This window comes from Pristiophorus japonicus, chromosome 21, assembly GCF_044704955.1.
Source record: "Pristiophorus japonicus isolate sPriJap1 chromosome 21, sPriJap1.hap1, whole genome shotgun sequence".
In the NCBI taxonomy this organism is placed as follows: Eukaryota; Metazoa; Chordata; class Chondrichthyes; family Pristiophoridae; genus Pristiophorus; species Pristiophorus japonicus.
This window is the reverse complement of record NC_091997.1, coordinates 84,973,717-84,997,147: the sequence shown is the minus strand read 5'-3', so window position 1 is coordinate 84,997,147 and position 23,431 is coordinate 84,973,717. Positions and strand designations below refer to the sequence as shown.

General features: G+C 45.0%; 1 protein-coding gene across 3 annotated transcripts in view; it reads left to right on the top strand.

Moving 5' to 3' along the window:
- The window catches only part of LOC139234157 (fibrillin-1-like), a 602,997-nt gene that overhangs the window by 170,982 nt on the left and 408,584 nt on the right, over positions 1 to 23,431 (top strand). For all 3 annotated transcript variants that reach the window (XM_070865155.1, XM_070865154.1, XM_070865156.1), the window contains one exon: positions 20,349 to 20,546. In XM_070865155.1, the coding sequence (XP_070721256.1) occupies positions 20,349 to 20,546 (198 nt within the window). The remainder of the gene's footprint in view (positions 1 to 20,348; positions 20,547 to 23,431) is intronic.

Genomic DNA, 23,431 nt, shown 5'->3' with positions numbered 1-23,431 from the left:
GAATACTGCGTGCAGTTCTGGTCGCCGTATTATAGGAAGGACGTGATTGCACTGGAGAGGGTGCAGTGGAGATTTACTAGGATGCTGCTTGGAATGGAGAATCATAGCTATGAGGACAGATTGGATAGGCTGGGTTAGTTATTGTCATGTAGGGACATGCTGTTTGTAGCCACCAGATGGCGTCATTGTTGGAGGCCACTGAGCAGCATGCACATGGTGCTGCTTGGATATAAAAGGCCAGCCATTTTGTGAGTCAGGCACTTTGGGACTAAATAAAGAACAGGCAAGGTTTTACTTTGCTTAGTTAAACAGTACTCAGTTTGAACCTTTATTGCATACATAACATTTAGCGACAAGAATACAAGAACCTTTGTTTGCAAAATGAACACGATTGGATTTTTAGAGCGATTCGTGGAGGGAGAAGATTGGGCAGACTTTGTGAGCTGTTTGAACCAGTACTTCATGGCCAACAAAATGAAGGGGGTCGATGATGTAGATCGGCGCCGGGTCGTGTTCCTCATTGTGTGCCGTTCAAAGATCTACGGTCTGATAAAGAATCTATTCATACCTCGTGATCCAACAGAGAAAACGTACGAGGAGTTGTGTACATTGGTACGGGAGCACATCAAGCCAGACGATGGCATCGTCTCGAGATACAGGTTTTATACACACGTTCAATCGGAGGGCCAGAGCGCGGCGGAATTTGTTGCCGACCTGAGATGTCTAGCGGGACTGTGCAAGTTTGGGACGGGGTTGGCAGACATGCTGCGGAACTTCTTTGTTATCGGTATCAACCACGAGGTGATCCTGCGGAAGCTTCTGGCGGTGGAGGAGTTGGATTTAAAAAGGGCCATCCAGATCGCTCAATCATGTATGACGATGGACAGGAGTTTAAAGCAATGTCGGTGAAGAACCGAACCTCGGCAAGTACTGTAAATGTGATTGATTCGGCGTTCGGCAGAGCGGCACATGGCAGGGCCTATCCGACTGCGTTCGTGAATGATTCGGCATTCGGCAGAGCGGCACATGGCAGGGCCTATCTGGCTGCATTCGCGAAATCTGTGGCTGCCCAAAGTCCGCCCGTGGGAATGTATCCGACTTCTCCGTGTTGGCGTTGTGAGGGAAAGCATTGGCACCAGCAATGCCGTTTTAAGCAATATAGTTGCAAAGGCTGTCTGAGAGTGGGGCATCTCCAGCGCAAATGTCCGCAGATGAGCAAGTGAGCTGCAAGACACCACGTGGAGGATGAGAGTCAGACTAGCGCGGATCCGGATTCGCAATCCGAGATGCCAAAGGAGGAAGTCTATGGATTGTACTCTTTCATAACCAAGAGTAAACTAATTTTGATTAATGTGAACTTTAACGGGATACCGGTATCGATGAAACTGGACAAGGGCGAGTCAGTCGATCATGAATGAGAGGGCATATAATAAGCTGTGGGATACTAAGACTGCGAGGCCCAGGCTGAGCCCTGTTAATGCCATTGCTGCGCGTGTACACCAAAGAACTGATAAAGGTGATTGGCAGTGCACAAATTAATGTGTCACACAACAGTGCGGTTCACGAGTTACCCTTGTGGATTGTTCTATGCAATGGCCCAATGCTGCTTGGCAGGAGCTGGTTGGAGAAAATCAAATGCGACTGGAACGACATAAAGATGTTGTCGTCGGAGGAAGATACATGTGCCCAAGTATTGAGCAAGTTCCCTTCGCTGTTCAAACCAGGTATCGGCAACTTCACGGGAGCCAAGGTGCAGATCCACATGGACTCAGATGCAAGACCCGTCCATCATAAAGCTCGTGCAGTTCCGTATATGATGAGGGAGAAGGTCGAAATTGAACTGGACAGACTCCAGCGTGAAGGGATCATATCACCGGTCGAATTTAATGAATGGGCCAGCCCCATTGTTCCTGTGCTGAAAAGTGATGGCACAGTCAGAATCTGTGGAGACTGCAAGGCTACCATCAGCAGGGTTTCGAAACATGATCAGTACCCGTTACCGAAGGCTGATGCCTTGTTTGCGACGCTAGCCGGAGGAAAGTCATTCACAAAACTGGACTTGACGTCGGCCTATATGACGCAGGAGTTGGTCGAGACGTTGAAGAGACTTACGTGCATTAACATGCACAAAGGACTGTTTATTTACCACATGTGCCCGTTTGGAATTCGCTCAGCTGCAGCAATATTCCAGAGGAATATGGAAAGTCTACTGAAGTCCGTTCCCAGAACCATTGTGTTCCAAGATGACATCCTGATCACCTGTCGTGACTCCAAGGAACATCTGAACAACCTGGAAGAGGTTCTACTGCATTTGGACAGAGTGGGACTCAGATTTAAATGCTCGAAGTGTGTATTCATGGCACCGGAGGTCGAATTCCTCTGGAGGAAAATCGGCGCTGATGGCATCAGACCTACTGACGTGAAAACCAAAGCTATCAAGAATGCACCCAAGCCACAGAATGTGACGGAGCTGCGTTCGTTCCTGGGTCTACTCCACTACCTTGGTAACTTCCTACCTAAATTGAGCACCTTACTTGAACCACTGCACATGCTAATGAGAAAAGGCAACAACTGGGTGTGGGGCGCATTGCAAGACCGAGCTTTCGAGAAAACCACCAATCTGCTTTGCTCGAACAAGCTGCTGGTACATTATGTCCCATGTAAACGTTTAGTTTTGGCCTGTGACACATCATCATATGGAATTGATTGCGTGTTACAACAAGCCAATGTGTCGGGGAAACTTCAACCTGTCGCGTATGCATCCAAAAGTTTGTCTAAAGCAGAAAGATCCTACAGTATGGTAGAAAAAGAAGCTTTAGCATGTGTTTATGGTGTTAAAAAGATGCATCAATATCTGTTCGGTCTGAGGTTCGAATTAGAGACTGATCACAAGCCGCTCATTTAGTTGTTTTCCGAGAGCAAAGGTGTCAATACCAACGCTTCATTCCGCATCCAAAGGTGGGCGCTGACATTATCTACCTATGATTATGACATTCGCCACAGACCTGGCAGAGAGAATTGTGCCGATGCTTTGAGCCGGTTGCCGTTGCCCACACTGGAAGTGGAAACGCCACAATCGGCAGATTTAATGTTAATCATGGATGCTTTTGAATGTGAAGGTACCCATTCCCCTACCAATCCTAATTCCATTGCCACTCCTGTTTCTATTGTTAAATCTGATCCTGCATTAGAACAATATTGAGGTACAAAAAATACTATTGAAATGTTTTACGCTGCCATCCTCATGTACACATGATACTGATCTCTGTGGCACACTGTGATCAAGTGGGAACTGCCTTCAAATAAGTAAAATTAAATTTGAAACTAGTTTTATTGTCTATATGTCAGCTTTGGTTCAATAATAGCACTCTCACATCTTAGTCAGCAGATCGTGGGTTTAGTCCCACTCCAGAGACTTGAGCACACAATCTAGCCTGTCACTTTCAGTTCACTAAACTGTCAGAGTGCTATCTTTCAGATAAGACCTTTAAAGCTAGGCGTCATCTGTCCTTTAAGGTGGACGTAACTATTTGAAGAAGAGCAAGGAATTCTCCAGTGTCCTGGCCAACATTTATCCCTCAACAAATACCTGGGTCAGATGATCTAGTCATTTATTTCATTGCTGTTTGTGGGACATGCTGTGTTCAAATTGGCTGCTGCGTTTCCCACACTCCCTCCCTCTGATACCCAGCCAGCTTAGGCCACAAATTGCTATTTTGTTCCATTTACCAGCCCTGATAGCGATCCCTCTGCCTAATATTGTGAACTTGTGAGAGCAGGTCTTGAACGGTCGTGACACTTTCATTGTCTGTCGGGCTCAGTATCACCCTTTGTAATGTATACCTAATAAGCCATTGAAGGAGCTTCTACTATTCAGTAAATAATCACATTTTATATTTAGCACTACATGTTTTGTCAGAATATATTTTAATCAGCACTTTATTCCACTAAAATATCTTCATTCATGCTGCTTCCCGACTACTCCCTGTGCTTTCTTTGGCCTAATTTTCAATTCTGATCAATTTGCAACATAAGCTATCTCACTTTTTATAATGGAGGAAAATTGCGGCTCCTTGCAGGCGAACTCCTCTGACCAAAAAAGTTTTAATGAAAATACCCGGTGGTCCTGGAGGAACATAGGATTGCGCTCTAGATTCTCAGTCCGGCGTACTTCCAGGATCGTATGCGGATTACGTGGGCCAGGACCACCAATTACAATGTAGTATTCTCATTCATAGTAATGGGAGCTCCAAGTTCCCATTACTATAAATGAGAATATCCCTAAAATCAAATAAAAGACAAACATTAAATACTTCACTTTTTAAAAAAAATTAATAGAAATTAAATTAAATTAAATGTTTGAGAAATATTTTTTTTTAAAGTTTTAATAGTGTTAAATATTAACATACCTTCATAGACAGGATTTTTAATATAAAAATAAATGCAAGTACAATGTCTGAAATCCGGCAACCTTGGGACCGAATCCTTGCCGATTTTTGGGTTTTGTCGGATTTTGAACCTCGCTGTTGGCGCTCCTCGCCGCCCGTCGATTCCCTCCGCTCCTCGCCGCTGCTGATCCTCCGCTCCTCGCCACCCGCCGATTCTCGCGGCGCTGCGTTTTACCTCGATGTCGCCATCTTGGCCACCTCAAAAATGTCCAGTTTTCGGAGAATTCCGGATTCCGGATTCCGGACGTTGTACCTGTAGTAACATTTAATTTTTCTATGTTTTACAACTCTTGCGTGCTTTTACCAGGCGTAAGAGATTGAAGGACATTTACTGGGCAAATAGCCCAAATCTTCGCCCGCAAAGTGTCCTTCTTCTGCGGATGCGGATAGATCGCAAAAGTCGGTTCTTGGTGCATGTGCATCGTGCATCAAGAACCGGCATTTGTGAGGCCTCATTGTGTGCGTGTGCACATCGTACGCACCCAGAGAGGCCACAATTTCCGGGCCAATATATTTCTTTCAATGTGTATTTTTTTAAAGAACTCTTCTATTGTTCTACATTTTGTACTCCTAGGGGCTGGATTTTCGGCTTTCGGGGTTTTTTGGCGAAAATGGTAGTGATATGTGAAAAAAAGTTTATGTTGCGCTACTGTTTTTAGGCCAAACTTTCGGCATTTACGTCTGCGCCAGGGTAAAGGAGATGTTGCACGATTATTCGTGACGCAAAACACGAGTTTCGGCAACTTTAGTCCGTGGTCATTTGCGCTGCGATAGAGGCCTTGGGAGGGGTGGTGGGGGAAAGAAAAATAATAAAATTGCAAACAACATTCCAAAAACATTTACAAAACTCTTAGCTAGCAAATCGTTGAAAAATAATTTAAAAATAAAAACTTTAACTTTTTTTTTGCAAGTTTTCATACTTTTCCCTGGTGGCAGGACTGTCCAAACCTGTCGGTATTCTGGGTGTGGAGTACAGGTTGGGAGAGTGCCGAAAGTACGACGGTAACGCAATCTGCACCTTCGGCACACGTTCCCCCGGTGGTACTTGAAAGCGCCGCCGCAAACAGGTATCCGAGGATCTTGCCTGGGCTTTGCGACTGGACTTTCGCCGCGGAGGGTCAAATCGGGGTGAAAACCCGGTCGCAAATCTGCCGAAAATCTGGCCCCATTGGTGTTAATTATTTATGGTCTTCTCTTGTACTCTCTCCTCTAATTTCTCAAACATTTTTCTATATTTCTTGTTTGTTCATTTGCATAATGTATATCTCTGGGACAGATGTGTAGGCAAACACAAATTTGGGTGCATCAACAACTCCTGCTAATGAGAAAACAAAGCATGTTCTTTGTGCCCTACTTATTTCACAATACATATAATTTAATTTTAAAGCTGCAGCTTGGAAAATGTTCCTTGGACCATGCCAGCAAAGAAAAATCACTGTTGCTCAGAGCAAACAGATAACCATTAATGTCAAACGCTGTTCTAATAGCTAGCGCTGAACGATTTTTAAATTTAAAAGTGCAAGTTTCTACTCCGATCAAACTGGAAAATCCAAACCCTTCATTTTTTACTCCTCTGTTGACTGATAGTTCCTGCAACATAACTAGACACTCATGGCCAATTAGACTGTGATACCCTTGCCTACAATTCATTGACAGTTTCAAAAATTAGCTTGTGCAGTGGAATATGTTGGGGCTTGGACAGGCATAATATAGTTAGCTTGTATAACTTTCATACAACACAGTGAATAGTTTAGTATATCAGTTCAGCCTCTTCAGTTCCTCTCCCTCTGAACCCTGCCTTCCAGCTTTTTATATACCATGAGATGATGTATTCAGCCCTTAAAAGGTTAAGGCTAAATTCTAACAACTGGCATTGCTGTAAAAATAAGAGTAACAAAGTCCTCTCACCTGAAGGATCTGAAGGCTATTATGCGGAATTGGTAGCACTCACTTCTGGATCAGAACATTGTGGGTTCAAAGCTTGTTCCAGGAGTCGAGCATGTCGAGGCATTCAAGGAGGAGATCCTGTGGGTTCAGAGCACGTATGTTCCCTTAAAGAAAAAGGGTGGGACTAACAAATCTAGAGCCCCCTGGACGTCAAGGGACATACAGGTTAGGATAAAGAAAAAAAGGGAGGCTTATGACAGATACCGTGGGCTCAAAACGGCAGAAAATCTGGAGGTAGTATAGAAAGTGCAGGGGTGCAATTAAAAAGGACATTAGGAATGCAAAGAGAGAGCATGAAAAAATGTTGGCAAGTAACATCAAGGAAAACGCAAAGATGTTTTATAAATACATCATCATCATAGATAGTCCCTCGAATCGAGGATGACTTGCTTCCACATCAAGAAGTTCACAGGTGTTTCAATTTGAAGGACCTAAAATTCCAGGTCCCGAACTAAATCTTGAAGGGTGGAAGATGCCTGTGTGTGGATTTTTTAAACGTGTGGTGGCCATTGCACACCAGCCACCTCACGGGCTTGACAGAGCTAGGTCTTGGTCCAGTAGCAAGGATTAACCAAGACGACTGGAGACCAGCTCTGCTGCACAGACATATCACAGTGTGAGCTGGCCCGTGCTGCCCCTGGGCCCTTGCCTTTCCTGGGGCCCGAACTCGTGCCTCTCCTGGGCCCCAATCGCGTCCCTCTATAATCTCTCGTTGCTCCTTCGCCCCGACCTCGCCACTTCTGCTGTATCTGCCCATGCTCCAATCACCGACCTGGACATTGGTGATGTCCCTTCATTAAGAGCAAGGGGATAACTAAAGAAAGAGTGGGGCCTATTTGAGACCAAAAAGGTAATGTGTGTGTGGAGGCGGAAGATGTGGGTAAGGTTCTGAATGAATACTTTGCGTCTGTTTTCACAAAAGAGAGGGGCGGTGCAGACATTGCAATCAGGGAGGAGGTGTGTGAAATATTAGATGAAATAAACATAGTGAGAGAGGAAGTAGTAAGGAGCTTAGCAGCTTTGAAAGTGGATAAATCCCCAAGCCCGGATGAAATGTATCCCAGGTTAAGAGAAGCAAAGCAGATGCCCTGGCGATCATTTTCCAGTCTCTCTGGCTACATGTGTGCCAGAGGACTGGAGGACTGCTAATGTTTAAAAAGGGAGAATGGGATAGACGAGTAATTACCGGCCAGTCAGCCTAACCTTGGTGGTGGGAAAATTATTGGAAAAAATTCTGAGGGACAGGATAAATCTTCATTTAGTAAGACATGGATTAATCAAGGACAGCCAGCATGGATTTGTTAAGGGAGGACCATGTCTGACTAACTTGATTGAATTTTTTGAAACGGTAACACAGAGGGTCGATGACGGTAGTGCGTTTGATGTGGTGTATATGGATTTTAGCAAGGCTTTTGATAAGGTCCCACATGGCAGACTGGTTATGAAAGTAAAAGCCCATGGGATCCAGGGCAGAGCAGCAAGTTGGATCCAAAATTGGCTCAGAGGCAGGAAGCAAAGGGTAATGGTTGATGGGTGTTTTTGTGACTGGAAGGATGTTTCCAGTGGGGTTCCTCAGGGATCAGTATTAGATCCCTTGGTTTTTATGGTATATATCAATGATTTGGACTTCAATGTAGGGAGTATGATTAAGAAGATTGCAGATAATACAAAAATAGGCTGTATGGTTGATAATGAAGAAGAAAGCTGCAGACTACAGGAGGATATCAATGAATTGGTCAGGTGGGCAGAACAGAAGGTATTGGCGGCATATTTAAATGAAGGGGGGAGAATCCAACATCGCAGGTCACATTGACTGCAACGGTTGCACATATCACGCTGTGTGAAGCTCCGACTTGAAAGCGGTACTTTTATCTGCCATTACAGTGTCCTTACAACATCAGTGAGAAAATTTAATGGAGGCATTACTAGTTCACCAGCGTATCATGCTGCATGCTGCTGCCAGGCAGCGTCAAGCTAGAAGAAGGGCTCTTGGCCATATCGGCCCACGGATGGGGAGAGGCCGAAGACATCTGGGGAAGAGGGCTTACCCCTCCCACAGGATTTACAGGCACCAATTCTCATACCTTGAGCTCTCTGAGGAGCAGTGTGTGAGAAGGCTGCGCTTCCGAAAGGAAGTGCTGACCGAGATTTATCATCTCCTACAGGCAGACCAATGCCTGGACCGCTCTGGAGGCAGCTTTCAATACTCCCATTAACAGGTTTGTGAATTTATTATGGTGTGCTACATGTTGCACAGCTTGGCCTTCATGAGGGGCTAGGTATTTCCAGTGGAGATTGCAGGCCCACCTCAGGAGAAGGAGGACGACGTAGAGGAGTCTGGTGAGGCCCCCATTGGATAGCCACACCATCCATGGGGTATGCAGCATGGAGATGCTGTCGGATCAAGAGTCGCATGCCGCCAGCTCATAATGGACCGGTTCTCCTAAAATGGAGGAAACTGAGGGATGGAGTTTATACCGAACACACTATGTGCCCCCATAAAGGCACATCTCCGGTGAATGCTGGAATGATGCACAAGACACCAATGGCAAATGATCAAACAGACATTTTACTGCAACAAAGTAACAAAAACTTCCCCCACCAAAAGAAAACCATATAATAGACAATGTTATGTTGCAGGGCACTGAACAACAATGAAGTGCATCCAATCAAAGGAACTATTTACAAGCATAATCAACAAAAAACAGGGCATCTTCACAAGCTTGTCCTGCACATTATTCAGATTTATTTAACGGCGCGATATTCGGCTGGGGCGCAAAAACTTCCTTGGGTAATGTCTGATTTTGTGCCCCCATGATCTTGGAACCTCATTTTTTGCAGACGAGGGTGCACACTTTTTCCAGGTGGTACCAGGACCGCCCCGCCGCCATCATTGCCCAAATCTCAAAAGCCGAAAATCCAACCCAATATTATTCCAGATGAAATCTTCAGCATTACATTCCAAATGTCATGGAGTGCATTGCCCCTTCAGCATGTGCAAATAGAGCTTTATCACAGTTGAAGACAAAAGTTGTGCGTTACCAGTTTAAAGAATTATAAATCGTGTCACCTACTGGGGAGACCTAACTACATATTGGCCCTGAATTTGCAGTCGGAGGCTTTCCACGGGTACTTGTGGGTAGAGGCCCACGTCTCCCATGTGCGTACGCCTGGGATTACGAATAATTGATAACATTTTATTTATATGTTTTTTAAAACTCTTACGCTGGTTTACCAGACATAAGAATTTCATAGGCATTCAATGGCCAGAAGTTAGGCAAATAGCCCAACTCTCCGCCTGCAAATACCTTTTTCCTGGGGATGGCAAGTTCCGGGTTTTCGCACAACGCTTTGCACGCGAAACCCGAAACCTGCATGCCCATGGGGGCCGCAAATTACGGCCCAATTTAGATATGTACATGCTCACAACTAATTTCTCCGAATACAACAGCTATATGAAATTGAGCGAAAATGTCTGTGAATGTTCTTGATTGCTGCACAAGAAATTCTCTTGTAGGATTCTTGTGGCTTAAAATGTTTTACAACAAGAAAGCAAAGTGTCATGTATGTAACCACAATATAACACCACTGTATTACTGTATACACTTAAACTAGATGCACACCTTGACCACAAGGGGTGAACTTGTGGGAGACACTCCTTACCTGATCACACAGGTATAAAAAGGGAGGTCCCACGCAGGGTCATCGTCTTGGGAGTCCTGTGAATAAAGAGTTAAGGTCACAGAGTGACCTTGTCCCCAGAATGTGCCTCGTGTGGTTTCATACTGTAGAGTAAAGGCATTACGTTGGCGACGAGAAACAGGAATTCACGACCCACAAGAATGGCCACCGGTAACACAGAGGAACGGTACTGTGTTGGGGAAGACTGGGACGATTTTGACGAGAGGCTTCAGCAAAGCTTCATTACGAAAGAATGGCTGGGGAATGCAGCGGCCGACAAGCGAAGGGCTCATCTTTTGACCAGCTGCGGACCAAAGACTTATGCGCTCATGAAAGACTTACTAGCACCTGAAAAGCCGGCGGACAAAACCTTTGAAGAACTTAGCAAATTGATCGGGGAGCACCTCAAACCAGTGAGTAGCATACATATGGCCCGACACAGATTCTACACCCACCGACGTCGTGAAGGACAGAGCATACCGGAATTCATAGCGGACCACCGTTGTTTGGCCAGCCTCTAAGTTCACAGACACCTGCAGGGGGGAGATGCTAATGGACTTCTTTATCGAGGGCATTGGTCATGCGGGAATTTTCCGCAAATTAATTGAGACCAAGGATTTGACCTTGGAAGCGGCGGCGTTGATAGCTCAAACTTTCATGGCAGGGAAGGAAGAGACGAAAATGATATACGCGCGCAATTCTGCCTCTAACGCAGCGATGGATCAGGGAATCAACATCATCAATGCGACTCAGAGCCCCGCAGGCAGGCAGGGGCAGTCCAACACTCCCCAGGCAGCAATAGACCCCAGAGTAGGACTTCAAAAGAGACAATGGCAGGCTGAACGGACATTCATGCCATCACAGTGGACAGTGCGGCCCGGGATGGGGCCATTGACACCCACTAATAGGGTACTTAAGAGCAGACAAAGGGACAGTCAGCACGGAATGCCTGGCCATAGTCCCTTTGTTCCCAACAATGGAAACTTTAACTCATGCTGGAGGTGTGGGGGAAAACACTCAGCTAGATCTTGCAGACTTCAACAGTTTGTCTGCAGGAACTGCAATCTCAGTGGCCACTTAGCTCGAATGTGCAGGAAGTCTGTAACCAGACCAATATGAGGCGGATGGACCAGAAGAAGGTTCTTTGAGGCAGGATGACTTTTGGGGCAAATCGATGAACGCCGAGGTTCAGTGGGTCCATGTGGCGAATATTCACAGATCATACACCAAAACGCCACCAATGATGATGACGGTTTTATTCAACAGTATCCCAGTACGCATGGAGCTGGACACTGGGGCCAGCCAGTCACTCATGGGCGTTCAGCAATTTGAGAAGCTATGGCCACTTAAAGCCAGTAGACCCAAATTAGCACGTATTGAGACACAATTACAGACTTACACTAAAGAAATCATTCCGGTGCTCGGAGTGCAATGTTGGCTGTCACACACAATGGGTTAGTGAATTGGCTGCCGCTCTGGATTGTCCTGGGCAATGGTCCGCACTGTTGGGGAGGAGCTGGTTAGCTGAGATGGGGGGAATGTTCACGCAATGTCATCTGTGGAGCGAAGTTCGTGCTCACAAGACCAACAACAATTCGATTCACTATTCCAACCTGCCGTCGGGACTTTCAAAGGCACTAAAGTAGTGATACACATCACCCCGGACGCCAGGCCAATGCACTACAAAGCCAGAGCGTGCCGTATGTGATGCGGGAAAAGATCGAGAACGAATTGGACCGGCTGTTGAGAGAGGGCATCATCTCGCCTGTTGAATTCAGCGACTGGACGAGCCCCATCGTTCCCGTCCTAAAAGCGGATGGCTCTGTCAGGATCTGTGGTGACTACAAGGCCACCAGCAATCGAATGTCTCTACAAGATCAATATCCGCTCCCGAGAGCGGAGGACCTCTTCGCCACACTGGCAGGTGGCAAGCTGTTCACCAAGTTGGACCTCACTTCAGCCTATATGACCCAGGAACTGGCCGACGAATTTAAACTACTGACCACCATCACCACGCACAAGGGACTGTTCGTTTATAACAGGTGCCTGTTTGGCATTCGATCAGCGGCCGCGATTTTTCAACGAAACATGGAAAGCCTGCTTAAATCCATTCCTGGAACGATCGTATTCCAGGACGACATCCTCATCACGTGTCGAGACACCGAGGAACACCTCCACAACCTGGAGGAGGTGCTACGCCAACTGGACCGGGTAGGCCTGCGACTCAAGAAGAAGTCTAAATGTGCGTTCTTAGCTCCTGAGGTTGAGTTTCTGGGCAGGAGGGTTGCTGCAGATGGGATTCGGCCCACCTAATCCAAAACAGAGGCGATTCGATGAGCACCCAGGCCCTGCAACACATCGGAATTGTGTTCATTCCTGGGACTGTTATACTATTTCGGGAACTTTCTGCCGAACTTGAGCACGTTATTGGAGCCGCTACACGTGCTCCTGTGTAAAGGTTGCAATTGGTTTTGGGGGGACTGTCAGGAACGGGCTTTTGATCAGGCGCGAAACCTGCTTTGTTCAAACAAGTTGTTGACTCTGTACGACCCCTGTAAAAAAAAAAAAATTGGTTCTGACATGTGATGCATCGTCCTATGGGGTTGGGTGCGTGTTGCAGCAGGGCAATGCTGAGGGTCAACTACAACCTGTGGCTTATGCTCCAGGTCGCGCTCTCAAGCAGAACGGGGATATGGGATGGTCGAGAAGGAAGCGCTTGCATGTGTGTCTGGTGTAAAAAAAAATGCATCAGTACCTCTTTGGTAGGAAGTTTGAATTAGAGACGGACCACAAGCCATTAACATCCCTGTTGTCAGACAGCAAGGCTATCAGTGCCAACGCATCAGCCCGCATACAGCGATGGGCTCTCATGCGGGCTGCTTATGACTACTCCATCCGACACCGGCCTGGCACTGAAAATTGCGCTGACGCGCTCAGCAGGCCACCACTGAGGGGGCAGCGGAGCAAAGCGCCGAAATGGTCATGGCTGTCGATGCCTTTGACAGCGCAGGTTCCCCCATCACAGTCCGCCAGATCAGAATCTGGACAAACAGAGATCCCTCCTATCCCTGATTAAGAAATGTGTCCTGACTGGGGATTGGGCACCTGCTCACGGAGCATGCCCTGAGGAGGTCAGACCGTTCCACAGATGGATGGATGAGCTCTCCATCCAAGCCAACTGCCTACTATGGGGCAGCCGGGTAGTTATGCCCCAGAAGGGCAGGGCGGCATTCATCAGGGAACTCCACAGCGAGCACCCAGGCATTGTGCTGAGGAAGGCCATTGCCCGGTCACACGTTTGGTGGCCTGGAGTTGATTCAAACCTGGAACACTGTGTTCACAGGTGCACGACGTGTGCCCAGCTGGATAATGCCCCCAGTGAGGCCCCGCTCAGCCCGTGGCCCTGGCCCACTAGGCCATGGTCACACATTCATGTTGACTACACGGGTCCGTTCATGGGAAATATGTTCCTTATTGTGGTAGATGCGTACTCGAAATGGATCGAGTGCATCAATCTGAATTCATGCACCTCATCCACCACCGTGGAAAGCCTACGTGCGATCTTTGCAACCCATGGCTTGCCTGACATCCTGGCTAGTGATAATGGCCCATGTTTCACAAGCTACGAATTCCGAGAGTTTATGGCATCAACCACGTCAGGACTGCGCCGTTCAAGCCGGCCTCCAACGTGCGGTCCAAATCATTAAACAAGGTATGCTCAGGATTCAAGGACCCTCCCTACAATGCTGTCTATCGCGCCTCCTGTTGGCCTATAGATCCTGACCGCACTCGCTCACGGGGGGTCCCGCCCGCAGAGCTACTAATGAAACGGACACTCAAAACTCAGTTGTCCCTCATTCACCCAGTCCTGACCGACATAGTTAAGGGCAAGCGCAAGTCACAAAACGAGTACCATGACCGTAATTCGAGGGGGAGATGTATAGAAAAAAATGATCCTGTATTCGTCCTCAATCACGCCATGGGGCCCAAATGGCTTGAAGGCACTGTAATTGACAAAGAGGGGAATAGGGTCATCATGGTAAAACTCAACAATGGCCAGATATGCCGTAAGCATCTGGACCAAGTAAAAAAAAAAGGTTCAGCATCGACACGGAGGAACCTGAAGAAGACCATGAGATGGAGCTCACAACACCGCCAGTGAACGAGCAACAAGAGCAATCGGAAGAATGCACAGTCCCTGTGGTCATCCTGGACAGGCTGGAATCACCACAGGTGACAGACACTCACGCCAGTGTCCAACAACCAGAGCCCCAACTGCGGCGCTCCACAAGGGAGCGTAGACCACCTGAAAGACTAAACCTATGATCCCAGTAAGACTTGGGAGGGGGCGGGGGGCGGGGCGGGGCGGGGAGGTGATGTCATGTATGTAACCACAATGTAACACCACTGTATTACTGTATACACTCAACCTAGATGCACACCTTGACCACAAGGGCTGAACTTGTGGGAGTCGCTCCTTACCTGATCACACAGGTATAAAAAGGGAGGTCCCACGCAGGGTCATCGTCTTGCGAGTCCTGTGAATAAAGAGTTAAGGTCACAGAGTGACCTTGTCCCCAAAATGTGCCTCGTGTGGTTTCATACGGTAGAATAAGGACATTACACAAAGTATTACAAATTATTTACAGCACAGAAACAGGCCATGCAGTCCAACAGATCTATGCCAATGGTTATGCTCCACACAAGCCACCTTCTACCCCTCTTTATCTAACCCGATCAACATATTCTTCTATTTGCTTGTCCATGTTTGTCCTGATGTCATGAGACTTCTTGTGGTCTGGAGTCAATGTTGGGGACTTAGATAGCCACTCCCTCCTAACAACAACTGCTTGCACTTAAATAGCAAATTTAACATAGTAAAATGTCCCAAGGTGCTTCACAGGAGCATTATCAAACAAACTTTGACACTGAGCCACAAAGAAAGATATTAGGACAGGTGACCAAAAGAGGTAGTTTTTAAGGAGCGTCTTAAAGGAGGATAGAGAGGTGGAGAAATTTCAGGAGGAACTTAAAGATCTAGGTAGCTGAATACACGACTGACAATGTTGGAGCAATGTAAATCAGGGATGCTCACATTTATTTTGTTTGGACTAGAAAATCAGAGTAAACGATCACAATCGTGGCAGTGAGCATTTTTATAAACTTTCACCTTGGAGGGCAGCATGAATGTGAAATAATGTTACGCTCATTATTAATTAATTTTTTTTGGATGTATTGTGGAATTTAAACTTTGTAACATGTATTTCTGAACTATAACTTTAATTCTAGTATATTATGTATTACATTTTACCAAAAAAAGTTTCATTGTTAGCATGTTATTCAGTATTTCCAATTAAACTGCCTAGAAATTCTTACGTTCTTATGTAAAAGGTAGAAAAACAATCCAAATTGTCATATTATCCCTAACATCTGATCATTGTTGTTTTTTTTTTAGAATTTTGATAGTCTGTGGTTGTAAGACTGCCTTAAAAACCAGAAGGCACTTCATTATTTTCAAGGTTTTCCATTCTGTAGCAAGTTTCAGAATATGTTTCTATGACATGTCAAGGTTAACCATTAATTCTATTTTTAATGAGTTGATCCAACATGAAGTGACATCTCATGCTTATAAACTGTAATTATTTATTCTGTGGAATATTTGAAATAGTTTAAGAATCATATTGCAATTAAATTTTGAAAAAAATCTACCTAGGATTTTTCGCTTTGGGGAGTCCAGGCAGGAAGTCGGTGGGGCAGATTTTGTGCCTATCCAACTTATCTACTGCTGAACCTGGAGTATTTTATAGGTTTAGAGTCATTTAAATAATTTTAGTGTGTCCCTGGCAGGATTCCTGTATTTTTCCTTGGGGCTAGTGGTGCATTTCCAGTGTAAGTTGACCAGGAGTGCAGTGTAAAGCAAGGAAATTTAGTCACGTCCCAGATACATTGGGTCCCAGCCCAGGCCAGTTTCCGAAGGGCCCATGGATGGATGGAACGTCCGTTGACCACACTATTTTCATCCATTTAAAAATTCCATTCCCTTGCCACCAACTCCATTCTCCTCCTCGGCCACTGTCATTGGCTGAACAGACTGTCTCCAGTCTCGGTACCCTATTTGACCCCACATTGAGCATCAGACCCCATATTCTTCCTATCACAAACACTGCCTACTTGCCATCTCCATAACATTGCCACCTCCACCTCTACCTTAGTACGTCTGCCTCTGAAACATTTCCTCTGCTTTCCTTTCTACGCATTCACTGACTTACTAGATAGTGTTGCTGTTAACATTGGAATATACCGTTTTGGATACTGTTGGGGGAGATAACGTACAAGGGGAAGGCACCAGCAGCCAGGTTCATGGCACCATGGGTGGCTCTGCTGCACAGAAAGGCGGGAAAAAGAGTGGGAGAGCTATAGTGATAGGGGACTCGATTGTAAGGGGAATAGATAGGAGTTTCTGCGGCCGCAACCGAGACTCCAGGATGGTATGTTGCCTCCCTGGTGCAAGGGTCAAGGATGTCTCGGAGCGGCTACAGAGCATTCTGGAGAGGGAGGGTGAACAGCCAGTTGTCGTGGTACATGTAGGTACCAACGATATAGGTAAGAAGCGGGAAGAAGTCCTACAAGCTGAATTTAGGGAGCTAGGAGTTAAATTAAAAAGTAGGACCTCAAAGGTAGTAATCTCTAGATTGCTACCAGTGCCACGTGCTAATCAGAGTAGAAGGGAGCAGGATAGTTAGAATAAATACGTGGCTTGAGCAGTGATGCAAGAGGGAGGGATTCAAATTCCTGGGACATTGGAACCAGTTCTGTGGGGGAAGTGGGACCTGTACAAAAGGGACGGTCTGCACTTGGGCAGGACTGGAACTGATGTCCTAGGGATAACATTTGCTAATGCAGTTCGGGAGTCTTTAAACTAATATGGCAGGGGGATGGGAACCTATGCAGCGAGACAGGGCAAAGTAATATGGAGTCAGAAACAGATGGTAGAAAGGTAAAAAGCAATAGTGGAAGGCTGAGTAAACAAAGGCAAGGAACAAAAAGGGCCACACTACATCATAATTCTAAAAGGACAAAGGGTGATTAAAAAAAACAAGCCTGAAGGTTTTGTGTCTTAATGCAAGGAGTATCTGTAATAAGGTGGATGAATTAACTATGCAAATAGATGTTAACAGATATGATGTGATTGGGATTACAGAGACGTGGCTCCAGGATGATCAGGGCTGGGAACTCAACATCCAGGAGTATTCAACATTCAGGAAGGATAGAATAAAAGGAAAAGGAGGTGGGGTAGCATTGCTGGTTAAAGAGGAGATTAATGCAATAGTTAGGAAGGACATTAGCTTGGATGATGTGGAATCTATATGGGTAGAGTTGCAGAACACCAAAGGGCAAAAAACGTTAGTGAGAGTTGTGTACAGACCTCCAAACAATAGTAGTGATGTTGGGGAGGGCATCAAACAGGAAATTATGGGTGCATGCAATAAAGGTGCAGCAGTTATCATGGGTGACTTTAATATGCATATAGATTGGGCTAACCAAACTGGAAGCAATACGGTGGAGGAGGATTTCCTGGGGTGCATAAGGGATGGTTTTCTGACCAATATGTCGAGGAACCAACTTAGACTGGGTGTTGTGTAATGAGAGAGGATTAGTTAGCAATCTCGTTGTGCGAGGTCCCTTGGGGAAGAGTGATCACAGTATGGTGGAATTCTACATTAGGATGGAGAATGAAATAGTTAATTCAGAGGCCATGGCCCAGAACTTAAAGAAGGGTAACTTTGAAGGTATGAGGCGTGAATTGGCTAGGATAGATTGGCGAATGATACTTAAGGGGTTGACTGTGGATGGGCAATGGCAGACATTTAGAGACCGCATGGATCAACTACAACAATTGTACATCCCTGTCTGGCGTAAAAATAAAAAAGGGAAGGTGGCTCAACCGTGGCTATCAAGGGAAATCAGGAATAGTATTAAAGCCAAGGAAGTGGCATACAAATTGGCCAGAAATGGCAGCGAACCCGGGGACTGGGAGAAATTTAGAACTCAGCAGAGGAGAACAAAGGATTTGATTAGGGCAGGGAAAATAGAGAGGAAGCTTGCAGGGAACATTAAGACGGACTGCAAACGTTTCTATAGATATGTAAAGAGAAAAAGGTTAGTAAAGACAAATGTAGGTCCCCTGCAGTCAGAATCAGGGGAAGTCAGAATGGGGAACAAAGAAATGGCAGAGCAATTGAACAAGTACTTTGGTTCGGTATTCACTAAGGAGGACACAAACAACCTTCCGGATATAAAAGGGGTCAGAGGGTCTAGTAGGAAGGAGGAACTGAGGGAAATCCTTATTAGTCAGGAAATTGTGTTGGGGAAATTGATGGGATTGAAGGCCGATAAATCCCCAGGGCCTGATGGACTGCATCCCAGAGTACTTAAGGAGGTGGCCTTGGAAATAGCGGATGCATTGACAGTCATTTTCCAACATTCCATAGACTCTGGATCAGTTCCTATGGAGTGGAGGGTAGCCAATGTAACCCCACTTTTTAAAAAAGGAGGGAGAGAGAAAACTGGGAATTATAGACTGGTCAGCCTGACATCGGTAGTGGGTAAAATGATGGAATCAATGATTAAGGATGTCATAGCAGTGCATTTGGAAAGAGATGACATGATAGGTCCAAGTCAGCATGGATTTGTGAAAGGGAAATCATGCTTGACAAATCTTCTGGAATTTTTTGAGGATGTTTCCAGTAGAGTGGACAAGGGAGAACCAGTTGATGTGGTGTATTTGGACTTTCAGAAGGCTTTCGACAAGGTCCCACACAAGAGATTAATGTGCAAAGTTAATGCACATGGGATTGGGGGTAGTGTGCTGACGTGGATTGAGAACTGGTTGGCAGACAGGAAGCAAAGAGTAGGAGTAAATGGGTACTTTCAGAATGGCAGACAGTGACTAGTGGGGTACCGCAAGGTTCTGTGCTGGGGCCCCAGCTGTTTACATTGTACATTAATGATTTAGACGAGGAGTTAAATGTAGTATCTCCAAATTTGCAGATGACACTAAGTTAGGTGGCAGTGTGAGCTGCGAGGAGGATGCTATGAGGCTGCAGTGACTTGGATAGGTTAGGTGAGTGGGCCAATGCATGGCAGATGAAGTATAATGTGGATAAATGTGAGGTTATCCACTTTGGTGGTAAAAACAGAGAGACAGACTATTAACTGAATGGTGACAGATTAGGAAAAGGGGAGGTGCAACGAGACCTGGTTGTCATGGTATATCAGTCATTGAAGGTTGGCATGCAGGTACAGCAGGCGGTTAAGAAAGCAAATGGCATGTTGGCCTTCATAGCGAGGGGATTTGAGTACAGGGGCAGGGAGGTGTTACTACAGATGTACAGGGACTTGGTGAGGCCACACCTGGAGTATTGTGTACAGTTTTGGTCTCCTAACTTGAGGAAGGACATTCTTGCTATTGAGGGAGTGCAGCGAAGGTTCACCAGACTGATTCCCGGGATGGCAGGACTGACATATCAAGAAAGACTGGATCAACTGGGCTTGTATTCACTGGAGTTCAGAAGAATGAGAGGGGATCTCATAGAAACATTTAAAATTCTGACGGGTTTAGACAGGTTAGATGCAGGAAGAATGTTCCCAATGTTGGGGAAGTCCAGAACCAGGGGACACAGTCTAAGGATAAGGGGTAAGCCATTTAGGACCGAGATGAGGAGAAACTTCTTCACCCAGAGAGTGGTGAACCTGTGGAATTCTCTACCACAGAAAGTTGTTGAGGCCAGTTTACTAAATATATTCAAAAAGGAGTTAGATGTAGTCCTTACTACTAGAGGGGTCAAGGGGTATGGTGAGAAAGCAGGAATGGGGTACTGAAGTTGCATGTTGAGCCATGAACTCATTGAATGGCGGTGCAGGCTCGAAGGGCCGAATGGCTTACTCCTGCACCTATTTTCTATGTTTCTATGGAATCTTGCAATTGTGAAGAGCTTTGTCGTCGTCTTTTTACCTGGATCCAGAAGTGACCAAGTGTATCAGTAATGTATTGTTGCACTAATATCAATATAAGTATTATAATAGATATTAATACATTTTGTTAATGGTTCCTTGTTAATGGCGGATTGTGAATATGTTAAATTAAACTACGTACTTACTAAACAAGAAACAATTTCCTGTCATTGAACTTACAGGTAAATACTGTAGATATTACGAAAGATAATTTTTTCACTATTGTGGTATATTCTAATAATATCTTTTTTATTTTAGATTACAGAACTGGACCATGTTTCACATCAGTAAACAACCAAATGTGTCAAGGGCAACTGACCGGCATTGTCTGCACCAAAACCCTTTGCTGTGCAACAGTTGGACGAGCTTGGGGACATCCCTGTGAGATGTGTCCCGCCCAGCCGCAACCATGTCGACGTGGCTTTATTCCCAATATCCGAACGGGAGCTTGTCAAGGTAAGAGATGCATTGTTCACATGCAGAGCTGTTGAAATGTAACCAAGCATTAACTTTAATCCAATGAAATTTTTTCAGTTAGTGATTCCAAAAGAATCTGTGGGAGATGACTGACAAGTTCCTTACTGCATGATTCACTAAATTTAAGAAGCAATTGCTCTTGTGAGCATGAGTGACGAGCAGCAACTGCTGTCTTGGGATGCCTGAGTGTAGCCAGTATTTTAATAAACCAGCTTTTGCCAACACTTCTTATCCTGTAATCATTCTGCTACTTGCTCATTAACAGCCAACTAAAAGAAATTTCTTCTGATGCAACTGGATTTTATTTTATTTTATTTGCACTGAATTAATCTTACAGGCATTTGGCTAAAATAAATAGTTTCAAATTGTTATTGCCTGTAATTTTTAAAACAAACACTTTAGATATAACAAACATTTTGTATTTTTTATATTAACATTTACAATGGAAAACCATAACATTAGAAATAATATAAAAGCGACAATAACAGTACCTGTACTAACTAACTGATCATAGTAACACTAGGAAGGCAAAAAATTAACTCAAGAGGAGCATGTAAATATAGTATAGCCCTCTCTTGGAAAACAATTCCTTAACTGGTACTAGAAACAGCACTCTTTCCCTATCTTGGTCAGCAAAACTAGCAAATTTGAATAGGAATTGGTAGTATAGGAAGGGAGCCCATCAGAAGCAATCAAGCTGTTTCAGTAACTGGGAATCCAACTACTGCGGAAGATAGGATATCACCTGTATGTAAGAAAGGTTATACATGTAGCAGAGTCAGCATGGTTTTATGAAAGGGAAATCCTGTTTGACAAATTTGCTGGAGTTCTTTAAGGAGGGTGGATAAGGGGAACCAGTGGATGTGGTGTATTTGGATTTCCAGAAGGCATTCGATAAGGTGACACATAAAAAGTTACTGCACAAGATGAAAGTTCACAGGGTTGGGGGTAATATATTAGCATGGATTGAGGATTGTCTAACTAACAGAAAACAAAGAGTCGGGATAAATGGGTTATTTTCCGGTTGGCAAACAGTAACTAGTGGGGTGCCACAGGGATCAGTGCTGAGGCCTCAACTATTTACAATCTATATTAATGACTTGGATGAAGGGACCAAGTGTAATGTAGCCAAGTTTGCTGATGATACAAAGATGGGTTGAAAGCAAATTGTGAGGAGGACACAAAAAGTCTGCAAAGGCTAAATGAGTGGGCAAATATTTGGCAGATGGAGTATGGGAAAGTGTGAGGTTATCCACTTTGGCAGAAAAAATAAAAAAAGCAAATTATTATTTAAATGGAGAAAAATTTAAATACTCTGGAGTACAAAGGGGATCCTTTTACATAAAACACAAAAGGTTAGTATGCAGGTACAGCAAGTATTCAGGAAGGCAAATGGAATGTTGACCTTTATTTCAAGGGGCATGGAGTATAAAAGCAGAGAAGTCCTGCTACAACTGTACAGGGTATTGGTGAGGCCACACTTAGAGTACTGTGTACAGTTTTTGTCTTCTTATTTAAGAAAGGATATACTTGCATTGGAGGCAGTTTAGAGAAGGTTCACTAGGTTGATTCCGGAGATGAGGGGGTTGACTTATGAAGATAGGTTGAGTAAGTTGGGCCTATACTCATTGGAGTTAAGAAGAATGAAATATATAAGATAATGAGGGGGCTCGACAAGGTAGACGCAGAGAGGATATTTCCCCACTCATAGGCGAATCTAGAACTAGGAGGCATAGTCTCAGAATAAGGGGCTGTCCATTTAAAACTGAGATGAGGAGGAATTTCTTCTCTCAGAGGATTGTAAATCTGCGGAATTCTCTGCCCCAGAGAGCTGTGGAGTCTGTGTCATTGAATATATTTAAGGTGGTGTTAGACAGATTTTTTAGCGATAAGGGAGTAAAGAGTTATGGGAAGCGGAGCTGAGCCCATGATCAGATCAGCCATGATCTTATTGAATGGCGAAGCAGGCTCGAAGGGCCAAATGGCCTACTCCTGCTTCTATTTCTTATGTTATGTTCTTAAAACATTTTCCTTCATTCACACAGTATGAAAAGATATAATTTCTGCTTTTGTCACTTTCTACACCATTTAAATCCTGATAGTACATATTAACAGGGCAATCTGATAACGTGCCAAGCTGCCGTTAATAATTCAGTGAAGTAATCCATGTAAAGCTTACCTAATTGGCAATGCAAGGGTCCTTGTCAGTTAGGTTACTGGTGATCCTTTTGAATACCAACATTTCTCAGACTCTTGCTATTTAAAAACAAATCTGGGTTTTTATTTTTCCTACCAACCCTAGTTGAATGAGGGGTGAAGCACGAGGCATAGCTAACAATGAGGTGCAAACCTGGTGAAGCTACAACACAGGACTATATGTATGTTAAACAGTGGAAGCAGAATGCTATAGACAGAGCTAAGGATTCCACAACTAACAGACAAGATCAAAGCTCTGCAATCCTGCCACATCCAATCGTGAATGATGATAGACAATTAAACCACTAACGGGAGGAGGCAGCTCCCATCCTCAATGATGGCAGAGCCCAGTATGTGAGTGCAAAAGACAAGGCTGAAGCATTTGCAACTATCTTCAGCCAGAAATGCCGAGTTGATGATCCATCTCGGCCTCCTGTGGAGGCCTCCACCATCATAGAATCCAGTCTTCGGCCAATTCGATTCACTCCATATCCCTGCTGTAGTGCTGAAGATGTGCTCCAGATCTAGCCGTGCCTCTAGCCAAACTGTTCCAATACAGCTACAAACTGGCATCTACCCGACAAATTAGAAAATTGCCCAGGTATGATCTGTTCACAAAAAACATGACAAATCCAATCTGGCCAAATACTGCTCTGTTAGTCTACTCT